Here is a 13,179-nt window from a genome sequence, read left to right on the forward strand (position 1 = left end):
AAATGGCGATTGGTTCAGTTTAAAAGCACACTAGGGGATTTTTTTCGTACAACGGCTGGCAATCATGGTCCTCATCAATCATATAGGAATGTATGATCAGCGCAGCAACATTTACTTTCCGTCCCAATTCAGTGAAACACTTGATCTGTAGGCAATTCCTATCTGCAGTTGTGGACATTTTTTCTACCCCCAAATGTTCAAAACAGTGTTTCATTATCAACATCATTAAAACAGTTCTAGCTCAAACCTTTTCTGAATTGTGCAGGTCCCTGTGGTGAAAAGGTAACGCTGGGAATGTTAGCCAGAACAGGGATGCTGGTGTGCAGGTGGGTTAAGGGAAGTAGGTGGAGAACAAAGTTTCAGAATTTTACAACAAGAAGCCAGGGCTTCATTTACATTCGCAATGAAAGCTGTTGCAAGGAACTCTGGGTCTTCTTGGCTAAATGGCTTTTTTGAAGGAGAAGTCACGGTTAACACAAAGTGCAGCTTATATGTTCCTGTGGTTTAATAAAGACCAATTCTGCTCCCTGTGTACAAAGCAGAGCATTTGCCCAAATTCACGGCTCTTACCTGAAGCCCACGATGGGGCACTCCTTGCATATGTTGCACTTAGCCTGATGTTTTGCTGTTTCGGCTGCTGCCACCCGGTGAAGGACAGGCAGCCACACCATGGACTGCGGCTCCAAATGCATCCACTCTATGAACTGCTTCACGTTGATCTCTGGCTGATTGTTTGCCTAATGGAAGAAAATAGGTCAATGGATGAACAGTAGACGGCCACAGCAATGGCTCATTTCTGTAAAGAGAAAACGCGCGAAAAGGATAGTAGTGGACCTAGTCATGCAAAAGGTTTGGGTTAGAATGGGCGCACGAAAAGAGAAGGACATAAAGCAATACAGGATTTCAGTAATGTCAGAGAACCTCGCTTCAGATGGTGTGAAATAATTAAACACCCTCACTGAAATCCCCTAGCCGCCAGTAAACTTCCTAATGTGTTCGTCTCCAAAGTACAGGCAGCATCCATCACTATACAGCTGGAATCAGGCCATGGGGCACTCCATCACAATAAGCTGCCCTGGGTGTCGCCAAGGAGACGGCCGTCTCTCCCAACAAATGGCATCTTGGAAACACTGATGGAGCAAGTGCAGATTAGTGGCCTACATCAAGAAAATTGGCGGCGCACTGGAAACTAAAAAAATAGTGCTGTCAGCACTTTGGCAGGAACTGCAACTGGAGGACAGGAATCTTTCGAAGAACAATCACAATTCTGAGCAGAAAAGAAGGTCGAAGCAGCCCTTACATGCTGGAAGCAGCTGCGAACACTGGGCTCGATATTACTGCCGCCAAATGCTGCGACTTCTCCTAGCTGCCGCGGGACCTGGATGGCATCATGGAGCAGCAGGCCAAGCTGCCGCTGGTCGCATGTTTCGCCTGATCCCGCTACTTCCTTGAAGAGGTCTGTTTGAAAATAAGACAGGTTTACTTGTTAGGTGCCCATTTTTGAAATGTGAAACGACAAGCCACATTTTTTGGGAAGGCTTTAAGTCTTTTTATTTTATATAGTTTTATTACACAATGAAAACACACCCGACAGGCAGCAGGGTGTGGAAACATAAAACACACAGAACAAAACAAGTTACACTGAGCCTAGAGAGATATAGCATAGCGAGGATATGTTAATAACTATTCAAACAGATGCGTTTTCAATCCCTTTCGAAATGCAGCTTTGTTACCGTCTAAGCGGACATTCATCGGAAGAGTGTTCCAACGGGAAGGTGCAATAGACGGGAATAATTTCCCATTTCCTTTTTTGCTTTCATCCGTTTGGGTCGTGGACAGTTTAGCAGCATAGTGTTGCTTGATCATAAGGTTTTTGTTAAAAAATGTTTTATTGGTTTAAAAAGAAACACGAAATCAAGAACAAAAACATGTTACATGATCCTGTTAAGTAGAAAAACCTTTAACATTACAATTTAATCGACATCCTTCTTTTAAATATTCAATAACTCAGGGGTAGGAGCAGATAATGTCCCCTTCACCATGTCCCTTCAACAACATAATAAATCTCCCACATTTTCATAGTGGCAATTACCAATCCAATTTGCTCACCTCTCAGTACCCATTTCCACCATTCCATCGGGCTCAGGTTCTTCCCTTTTTCCACATAGCCTTTCAAAAAGAAATTTCTGACTTGGACCAGCGATTGACAAGCGGTTATCAAATGCATTGGACACTCCACCATTTCCGGTATCTTACCAAATCTACACCATGGATTTGAAACCCCTGGTAATTTCCCCCTCCATTGAACTTCCCTTGTATCTAAGATGTTTAAACAACATCGGAGTAGAAGGTTAGGCCCACACCTGGAGCTTCTTCTCCACCTTACAAGGGTTTGTCATTAGTTCTCCAATCACAATATTCCTCCCCTTGAAAATGGTCTCAACTTTCTCTTTACAACAACCCAGATATTTATCACAGATTCCATGATCCCCTTTCAATAATTCAAGTGGACAAGCAGTGGGAATTTCTGTGAATTTGCGGTATAGAGTCATCGACTTACATACCACCATGGTCTCCAGCGATTGTCATTTTAATTCTAGCCTTATCACACTAGTTGGCAAGCTGTTTGGGAGCCCCAGAATCTTCCGCTTGAACTGGCCCTCGAACCTATCCCGCACAGAGAAAAACAGATGGAGGATCGCTTCCGCTCCATAAGTTAATATTTGAGTGACTTTCTGCTTATAAAAAGCAATTATCGGTATGAGCCTTCTGGAAACTCTGCCCTTGATTTATCAATATCCTTGATCGTAGATATAGGTAGTGATCATGTTCACTTCAACTCTTATTGATGGTTACTCTGAGGTGTATGATGGTATCGACAATCTTTAAGGGAGTTCCTTCCAATCGCCAAGTGAACCTTTCACTCTTCCTTCTACCGATTGCTTTAATCGGCATGACCTTTGATTTTTTGGCATTGATCTTCATGCCATTTTGACAGAGGAAGAACTCAAAGGCACTTGATCTCCTTTGTAGGCCGATCTGGGTTTGATCTAAAAATACCAGATCATCCGTGAAAAGGACCCATGGTACCTCTCTACCATTGATCTTCGACGGGAAAGCCCTGACTTGTTTTTGACACTCAGCCAGATCCGCTATGTACAGACAAAACAGTAGAGTTGCCAATACGCACCCCTGCTTTAGTCCTCTAAAGGCATTTATTTTTTCCGATAGAGTCCCCTTCTTTGACAAAGGGATCCTGACGTATATATCAGTGTATAGGGCTTCCATGGCTTCCACTAAATCCTCCGGGCATCCCAATTTCCGCAATTTAGCCCATAATTTCCCCCTGATGACACTGTCAAAGTCCTGTTCTAGGTCCATAAAGGCCAGATATGTTTTCCCTGATTCCAATGATCCAACATGATGAGATTGAGGGGCGTGCCCACCTCCTTCACAAACCCAGTTTGTCGGGCGTCTAAGATATCACTCTTCCCAGCCCAAGCCTTGAGATCCCTCAAAAGGACTGTTGTAAAGATCTTCCCTATGGAATCTAACAGAGCAATATGGCAGTAATTCCTCGGGTCGGCTCTGTCCCCCTTTTTCAAAATGGGTACAATGTTCGCCTCCCACCAAGATGATGGTATCACCCTATTTTCCATGATCTGCAAAAACATGATGACTAGCAATTTGGCCAACTGTGCTTGTTTTTTTTTAGTTCTTTATATGATAGGCCATCTGGCCCTGCCGCCCGGGAGGAGCTCAAATTGCCTTTCATCATGACTGCATCATGGTCATCAAATAGAAAATTCCATCTCTTAATGGGACTCTTGGGAACTCCCTCCTCGCTCCGATTAGAATCTGCAAAAAGAGAAGAGTAATGTTTGATCCAATCATCTTCAGAGACCATATTCAACGAGGTAGCTTCTCCAAAGACACCCCTGTTAATTAACTCCCAGGTGTCTTGACTTTTATGCGCAAACTGTTCTCAACACTTGTTCAGCATCTCTTTGTGATCTAACAGCCCTAGTGCTCTTACACCAGTTTTTAAATCTCTGACGGGTCTTCCTTATACGTTCACTTTTTGCGGGGTGGACATCCCTTCCAATCTCTCTTATCTCTCTTCTTATCAATTTTCTCTTATTCACCAGTTCCAAATCATATACATGTTGTTGGGTCCAATACCTACCCTACCCCCCTTTACATTCTTTTTCTTATTGAATTTTTCTAAAATCCGCAAATATTAAATTTCCTTTGGGTTTTCCTGGATTTGGGTCACAAATAGGCTCGACACTGTTAGCATCTTGTTGTTTTAACCTTAGGTTTCCCCCCCATTCCAGGGTCACTTCTTCCATTCTACTAGCTGGGCCAGTAGTCCTCCATCCACTAATATGGATGACCAAGAGATCGTGGTCACTCAATCTTTGGGGTAAAAACGAAGAAGTGCTCCACTCTTTCTCTCAGATTTTTAGAGACAAAACAGTAGTCTAAACATGACACCACTTTTGTCGATCTCCAAGTGGGCTGACCGGGATATCACCCTTGGTTTGACCATTTAGAAGGTACATCTCTCTCTTCAAGATATTACCCATCCATTCACGTTCCCGGTCATTCCACATAGCTTCTTTCAGAAGAATACCGGCCTTATCAAATAACTTCAAATTAAAATCCCCACAGATGACAATCTTAATCTCCACCCATTCATGCATTGCTTCGTCTACCATTTCCATCGCACTTGGAACTAATTTTGTCTCCTTGACCATATTTAAGCACCAATAAATGTTAATTATCAGAAGACCACTCTCTCTCTCAGATCCCCTTTACGCTGTAAAAAAAGACCCTGCACATATGGGTTAGGGCATTTAAGATTAATGAGATTGCACCCAGAGTCAATTTTGATTAAACCCAGCAGGCCCGCAGATGGTCTGCCCATCATGCCCTTCACAGCTGGATTTAAATGGACCTGGTATCCGTCACAATCTGGTTTCATAGTCAGCCATGTTTCCTGGAAGAGCAATATTTCAAACAGATCTAAATCAGGCACTCGTTCATTAAACAGGGGTCTAAACCCGCTAGTGTTCCAACATTCAATCCTCACCGCATCATCCTTTCTTTTTATGCAAGTCTAATTTGAGGGCGTAGATGTATTTAGAGCCCCCGCCAACCAAGCCCAGTTCTTCACCTCCTGCAACTGCTCAGGCCGTTTAATCAGGAGCTTTCCCCTCCCTTTTTCCTTGTTTGCTACTGTAAAGTTTAGCTCCCGTAAAAGTTTTACCATAGGTGGGCAACTATCCAGTCTGTTTTGAGGTTTGTTTTATTTCTTCTTTCCACTCTTTTTGGGTTAGGGCTTTCGTGGGATTTGTTTTCACTACTCTGGGAACAGTCACCTCCCTCCAACTCTCTTGGATTTTCCCTTCATAATCACTCACTTCATATCCCAGCCTCAGAAATGTTTCTTTACTAGATAGGATGAGATCTTTCTTGTATTCTGAGTATTGATGTAAAAGGACCCAATCCAACCGCTTCTCAACCACAAATTCCACAATTTGAATGTCTCTCAAAGCCATTTTATGCACAGGAATGATCCAATTCAGCAACCAAAGCACATTTCGACTGTTTAAAATTGGCTCTGGTTTACCAACTACCACTCTTTCAATATAGAGTTTCACACTGTTCATTTCCCGGGTCTTCTTACTCTCTTTCAGGATATTTTTGTTCTCTGTTTTTTTTCTCTTTCTTCAAGTTTCCACTTTTATCAATTTATTTGGATGTGTAAAGCGCACAACAGCCCGGGGGCATCGTGGCGCTTGTTACAGACCAAGTTCTTAGTTACAGATAGGTTAACAGTTGCATTTTACAGTACAGACAAGAGAGAAAGCATAGCAGTCAGTGGATATTAGTAAAAAGGGAGATTTTGAGTTTTCTTCGGAAAGCAAGGAGCAAGTTTTCTGCTCGGATATCTGTGGGTAGTGTGTTCCATGATTTGGCGGCAATGTAGGGGAAGCCTAGCCCACCAGCTTTTGCCCTGTTGATTTGTCGGATGTGAAGTTGGTTGGTGTATTGAGACCTAGTAGGTTGTGTAGAAGTGGATTTAGATATTGTCTCAGATAACTACGATGTGCTGTGAGGGTGAGGCATTTGTGGGTGAGGATTTTGAACGCAATGCGCTCTTTAACAGGGAGCCAGTGAGCTGCCCGTCTGGCCTGGGAAATATGCTCCCTTTTTCGGGATGCTTAATGCTGCATGTAATGCATTGTTCAGTGTGATTTGTAATCGGTTTAGATTCTTTTCGGATGTAACTGCTAGAAGGGCATTGCAATAGTCTAGTTTAGCACCAATAGTTGCTCTGGCTATTGATAGACAGTTAGGCTTGGATAGGTATGGTTTACAGTGTTTATGAGCTTAGTGGTGTGCGCGCTGACATATCTTGTCATGGATAATGTGGAGTCTATGTAGACTCCTAGGGTCTACACAGATGTAAACACAGGGATGATAGTATTATCAATGATGAAGTTGGAGTACAGTTTGTCAAGTTTGGCAAGTGTAGTTTTTTGACCTAATATGATGATGATGATGATGATTTCGGCTTATCCCCATTGAGACAGAGGTCAGGGGCTGCCACCCAGGCCTGGATGGTGGTGTATATTATGTGAAGTGCCTCGGAGTCTTTATGGTCCGAGCCAGAGAGCGGTAGGAGTACCCGAGTATCGTTAGCATAGTTGGTATACGCAATACCAAGTGCGTCAAGCTTGTCAAAGAGTGGCTTCGTGAACAAGTTGTACAGTGTGGGTGCTGTGCAGGAGCCCCGTGGGACTCCGCAGTGGATTGTGGCAGGGGCTGCGTTGGCTATGTTAGAAAATACCTTCATTGTCCTACTTTCCAAGAAGGAGGTGACTCAGAGAGCTGCTTCTTCGGAGAAGTTAGCTGAATGGATGAGGTGAAGGTCTTGTGGTCCACCAGGTCGAACGCAGCCAAGAGGTCTAGGAGTAACACTAGGGCTAGCTTGCCTTTATCCATGATTTGTGTGATCTGGTTTTTTAGGTCCACCAAGGCTGTTTCAATGCTGTGTCCTTTTTGGAAACAGATTGCCTAGAGGATAGAGTGGGCTTCAAGGAAGTGTTGGATTTGGCTATTGGCGGCTTTGTCCAGTATCTTAAGGAGAAAAGGCACAGTGGTTATGGGTTGGTAGTTATTGGGCTGTAAAGGGTCTAGGGTAGACTTTTATATTTAGAAGGGGGCGGACCCAGGCCTCTAAGGCTTGCAGGGATAATGCCTGTTCTGAAGGAGGCATTAATGAAGGCTGTCAGGAGTGGAGCGAGACGGTCTGCACAGTCCTTGATGAGCTTAGGAGGACATATGTCCCCTTTACACATAGAAGGTTTGAGGATTTTGAGGAGGTTAATGACTTCTAGTTCAGTGATGTCACTGAAGGTGAAGACGGGTTTGGTGGAGTTGGCTGGAGCGTAAGTGGAATTGGTTTGGTTGGGTCCAGGATGTTGAGGTAGGGCTTTGAAATGATCCAGGATTTTTTTTTTAAGGCGATTGATTTTGTTTAGCATGGCAGATTGAACTTTCCTTAAATTCTTCTGTATCATCCAGAAGAATGTGATTAGAAGCATTACTAGCTTTCACTTGAAGAGTCTCCTTCCTCCTTTTTTCCAGGGTCTGGAACCCTCTCCCAGAATTTACAGATGTTTCATCCTTGGCACTTCGGTCTTCCATCCGAATCAGTGGTTTGGGGATTAATTGGGTCGATTTCCCACAACCATGTAACCCTTGCTGGTTTCTGAGCAGTAGAGGATTCTTATTTCCATTTTCCTTTATTATGGGTGGGACATCTTTCTCCTGGTCACTTAGGGAGCTCTTTTTCTCTCCCCTATTAATTTCAAACTTTTTCACTCCCCCCCCCCCGCCCCGTTTCCTAGTTGGACAGTCTGGGGATCTTGTGGTCAGTGCTAATTGGCTTTACATTGTTTCCCAATCAGAGAGGCTAACTTCTTTCCATAGCTCATCCTCCTTAATCATCTCAATTTGATCAATCAGATCACTTAGATCCATAATAGGAATGAGATCCATATCTCCTTGTTTTTTCTCTAAATCTCTAAAACTCAATTCCTTCCTAGGTTTATTTGGCTCAGGGTGGATTTCCAATGAGTGTGAACAGCGATGATATCTCGAGAAAGCTCTAGACCCATTCATATTCTTTTTCTCAGCTCTTGGCATATTTTTGCGCCATTTTTCCCTTTTCCATCGCCTCATCCTTTTTTCCCCCCCGTCACCCCTATTTTCGAGGGTTTAAAAACGGAGAAAACTTTTTCCGGGACAATTTCCTCTGGGCACGGGGGCAGAAGGGGCTACGGGGGGTCAGGTCGAGTATTTCCACCACCTCCTCGACCCTTTTTTTGGTCACCCTCTGGTTTAGCTGATCAAATAGCTTTACAGAAGCATTTTAGGGTATATTCTCAAGCCTTTGAGGGTCTTTACAGTGCTCTCTCATCCATTTTCAATTGAGCAGTAGAGCTTCCATCAGATTTTTATCCGTCATCTCGTTCCGGGCCATATCAAATAAACGATTTTGCCAGGTTATAGATGTTTCAGCTTCCCTAACCAATCTCATCTCCACTCTTGTAGCAAAGGTTTCCAAGGTAATTAGCATTCGGCTTACATCTGATAGTAGTGCATTTTGGTCTTGCATACCAGTATTAAATCGCTTAATAGCTTTTTTAATGGAAGTAGTGGGGTAGCAAGAGGTGCCATCACCAGTTGTTGGAGCTTAGCACTAGTCTACACTCCTTGAGCCATCCTCCTTTCCTGTGACCCGCTCCTACGTCGAGAGCAGACATAGGAGGATGCACTTGCCGAAGAAGATGCGGTGGGTCCAGAGTCATTAAACACCACATCCTCACCATTGGTACCCTGGGCAGGTTTAGATGTTTTAATCCTTTCCTCGAGGTCAACTAGACTCCACCCATTTTCCACATCTTTATTTTTCACTGCAATCATAGGCGGGCTGTGATTGGGTGGCTGGCTACCAACCCCCCCCCCCCCCGAGGTATGCTTCACCATTGGTGTCTCACAAGGTTTGAGACCATTCCTCTCCAACTTCTCCACTGTCACATCAGCTTGTAGTGGCGATAAGTCCAAAATGAGGAGACAGTCGGCCATCCAAGAGAAGCTTTGCAGTTTTTGTTTTGCAATTTGAATTGAGAAGTCTGCCAATTCCCTAGCTAGATGAGCAGCTACATGCGCATTTTCACTACCCTCATCCTCATTAGAGGTAGCAAAAAATCTCAAGGGGGAAGCAATAGTGGAAATAGATGCATCAGCCTCAATGACCACATCATCTGGAAGGAAAGCCTGCTCCGGGCCACTCAAGTTCCCAAGTCGCCCCTATCTTTTCGTTTAGGCATATGATTTGAACAATTTGCTTCTAATTCCTCTGTGTTATATCCACATACTTTCTCTGTGGCGTGCTTAGGATGCCGATCATATTTGCTTAGATCATAGTTTTCTTCAAAATCATTTCTTTCTCCCTCCTGCTCATTTTCCACCTCTACTCTTTCTATTTTCACTCCTCTCATCTTCTAGCCCAGTATTAACCAGGCCCGAGACCCCTGGTTCAGCCAAACATTTTTGATCACCCGCACTTTGGGATTCGGATTCACCCATTTCCAGGTGAATCATTCCCCCTCTCTTTACTTGTCATCGGTTTCTGGCACTAAAAGGGCATCTGGCTGTTGACATTCCAACACTGGAGTTTTATATCTTAGTCTTGGTCTTGATGTAATTATAGTGTTGTTATTTGATTATTGCAATGCCCAGATCCACGGTTCCACAAGTGAACAGCTGTGTACCACGGTCACCCAGCACACAGGAATCCAGGAGTCTACAAGGTTTTAACCCCCCAAACACCACAACCACAGCCATTCCGTACTGCCTCCACCAAACAGGTTTGAGTGATACTTTTTATGCTACCTTTTGTTGGTACCTTTATTAATACCTTTTTCTTTCGCAGGCTTCCATGGGCTTTCCAGAGCCCGAGGCAGCGCTAAAATGGCACTACGGTCAAGCACTAAGGTCGTGCCAGAGGGTGACAAGGAACTTACCCCTCAAACCACAAGTCACCGCAGGTCACCACAGCCACCGCTCGCCCGCACTTATACTGATACTCCGATCAGCCAGTGTTCACTGTATTCACCAAAGTATTCCTCGTAGAGCCTGCCACCGCCACTTTCCACACGCCAGGGACAGTCTCACCCCTGCGTTCTGTGTTCGGTGTTGATGACCGTTTCGGTGCCTGCAGAAAACACTGCAGCTCCCCCAACCCAGCCTTGCAGGATTCAAGAAAAGGACCTTTGAACGAGGGAGTCAAGCTGCACCTCTCACAAACAGTTCAACAATGAGCCCGCCTCTGACTGCCTTTCATTCAACAAATTAAAGCATCATACGGTTTTAGTTGGTTGGTAGGTAGTGATTCTATTCTTTATGTATTATGGGTGAGGACCGCTATTTTAAATTGAATTCTGGCTTTACCAGGGAGCCAATGAAGATTCCTTCAATGCAACGTAACATGTGCGCCGCAAGATACTCGTTTTATAATGCGCACAGCATTATTTTGAACAACTTGTAGTGTATGCAGATTCTTTTTAGACACACTTCCTAAAATGGCATTACAGTAATCCATCCTCGAGAGAATGGTGGCCGTAGCCAAAATGTCACAGTTTTTCTCGGACATCAAAGGTCTGATTTTTCTAAGAAGTTTCAAATGGTATTGTGTGCTATAGGTTATGTTGTTTACTTGTGAATCTGTGCCAACATTACAATCAAGAACTGTGCCCAATGTTTTAACCTTAGACGTCTAAGGTGGTTTCCATGGCTCTCTCAATCTTCCATTGGGCCCCTAACCCCCACTATAGGTCAAGGCATCCGTAACTCCTACAATGTCCCCCCATGTTGTTCTATTTAACGGTAACACTTAATAATTTCGTCTTGCTTTGAGGATGTGGATAACCTAAAGGCTATGGTCTTATCTGACTAATTCCCTTCGGGACTTTATAAGGGAGCCTTCCAGCTCCTTCCAATGGCGGACACCACAGGTTCTCACTCCTCTCATCAATACCTCTCTCTCTGTCTCGGGCGGATAGCTCAGCGCCAAACGTGCTTGCCTTGGAAGCAAGATGACACGGAGCAAAACAGGTTTGATCCCCGGGTCCGCGCTTACGCTATAACACACTTAATAACCAGAGATTTCTATCATATCTGTCTTGCTCTACCTCCACTCTTCTCCCCCGCCCCGATCTTACTGGTCTCCCTCTCTTTAACTAGGTTCCTACGCTCTGTCCATCTCCACTTGTCTCACCTCTTCTCCCTCTACTCTCTCCTCACCTTTATCTTATCTCTCGCCCTCAGTGCCCTGGACGTAGCACCCTGGCTACCCACTTTGTCTCATGATCTTTCCACATTCTCGCCTCTTACTTTTTTCCTCCCTCTGCTCTTCACCCTCACCACTACTACTAATGTCACTATCCCACCAGCATACTGTCACAATCTCAGACACCTACACTGTTACTCACAGTCACCTCATTCTCTAGCCCTCTTCCTTTACTCTCACCTTTCTCTCTCCCTCTATCTCTTTCACACACTTCAAAACACTGCACTTAATTGTCACCATTCTCTCTCACAAAATGACTTACCTGCACTCTCGCATACTGCCACCACAGTCTCCTCAGCACTCTTCTCCACGGTCTGCTCTCTATTGCCTCATCTCTTGGTCCACCAACTCAACTCCCAACCTCACCTGAACACCTTTAATCCATGTCTGGCCTCAGCAGTCTTTTATACCCATGACTGCAATGCTCTGTTAACCCCCCCCTCCCCGCAACCTCAAATCCCTCATGTTCCCATTGGCCTTTTTGGCTTCCTATTCTGATGGGACAATCTCTTCCTGCACTTTCCTCAGGGGGTCGGATTTGACTTTTGAAGTCTTCAAATAGTCTTGATAGCCCCGCCCCCTTTACTGGTCTCTGGTGTTGGTTCAATCTCGGCTTTAAGAAACAGTTTGTCTTTGCTGTGTTGCCTTGTCCTAACAGGTGAAGTTGTCCCCCTTCCTTCAATAACGTTCTCTCTGGCGGTGATGGCTTGAGGCTCCTGTATCTACTCTACAGATTCTGGACCGGGTGACCTGTGGTAGTTCACTTCAGCAGCTCCAGTTTGGGTCTTCCTTGTTGCTGCCTGTTGGCTTTAGAGGGAAGTAGTTCTGAAAGAAAAACAGAAGAAACCTGACCAGGACAAATGCAGATAGGCATTCCGGAAGAGACAGCGATTGCAAGATTCTCATACAATGGTGAACGCTCTGGTAAATCAAGGAATGGGGCCCTTCTTCACTCCCTCTCACTAGTTCTTGGAAAGGACAGGATTTGGCAAAGCCATGGTAGGCCGCCTACCCAGATTGACAGGGTTCCCTGATCCCCTGTGACAGGGCCAGATAGACGGGCATAATTGGGTGTACACCTGTGAATGCATCACAAAGCAGACAATAGAGTACAGTTTAGGCTACAAACCTCTATTAAAATCACAACGATGTTGGGGTAATACCTACCTTGCCCTATGCCAAAGTGGGATTTCCCTACCTAAAAAATGAAGGATAGTCTGTGTCAGGAAGTCCAAAGTAAATATCCGTATGTGTCCAAAACCTGTACTTGCCTTCACATCTATCTGTTTAAACTGTGTAGGGATGCCACCATCAAATGGAAAAGTGTCCAAACAAAAGTTCAGAGCTTCTTCCGGCCTTAGATTGGAAAATGGTTCTCCATTCCCCATGATTCCAAATAGTTAACTTTCAATCACAAGGGGTTCCCTTCCCCATGCTTTTAAGTCTCTCACTGTTTTCACAACAATACAGGATTCTTCCCAGCTTTCAGGTGTCTTAGCTCTTTTCATCTTTTCATCAATATCATTAAGTTCAACTCAAACTTCACAACAGGCTAGCTTATCTGGATATTCAAGCATAAAATTATAGATGCGTCAAGTGGCTTCTTAGTGTGGAGTAGTCGGTCTAGACTCAGTTGTCGGACTACAAGGTCACTGTAGGTCACGCAACCGATACCTGAGATTGGCATCTTTCCAGTTACACCACCACTGCTCCAGCTCAACAGTGATATTGGACTTCTCTTCTTGCAGCCC

The 13,179-nt window shown here is 44.5% G+C and overlaps 1 protein-coding gene across 8 annotated transcripts in view; it reads right to left on the reverse strand.

The window, feature by feature from the left end:
• UTRN (utrophin) overlaps positions 1-13,179 on the reverse strand; it is a 2,010,688-nt gene that overhangs the window by 161,344 nt on the left and 1,836,165 nt on the right. For all 8 annotated transcript variants that reach the window (XM_069606729.1, XM_069606726.1, XM_069606725.1 and 5 more), the window contains 2 exons: positions 1,301-1,458; positions 571-737 (listed from right to left, as the gene is read on the reverse strand). In XM_069606729.1, coding sequence (XP_069462830.1) covers positions 571-737; positions 1,301-1,458 — 325 coding nt within the window. The remainder of the gene's footprint in view (positions 1-570; positions 738-1,300; positions 1,459-13,179) is intronic.

This window comes from Ambystoma mexicanum, chromosome 4p (genome assembly GCF_040938575.1).
Source record: "Ambystoma mexicanum isolate Mex_15411 chromosome 4p, UKY_AmexF1_1, whole genome shotgun sequence".
Taxonomy (NCBI): Eukaryota; Metazoa; Chordata; class Amphibia; order Caudata; family Ambystomatidae; genus Ambystoma; species Ambystoma mexicanum.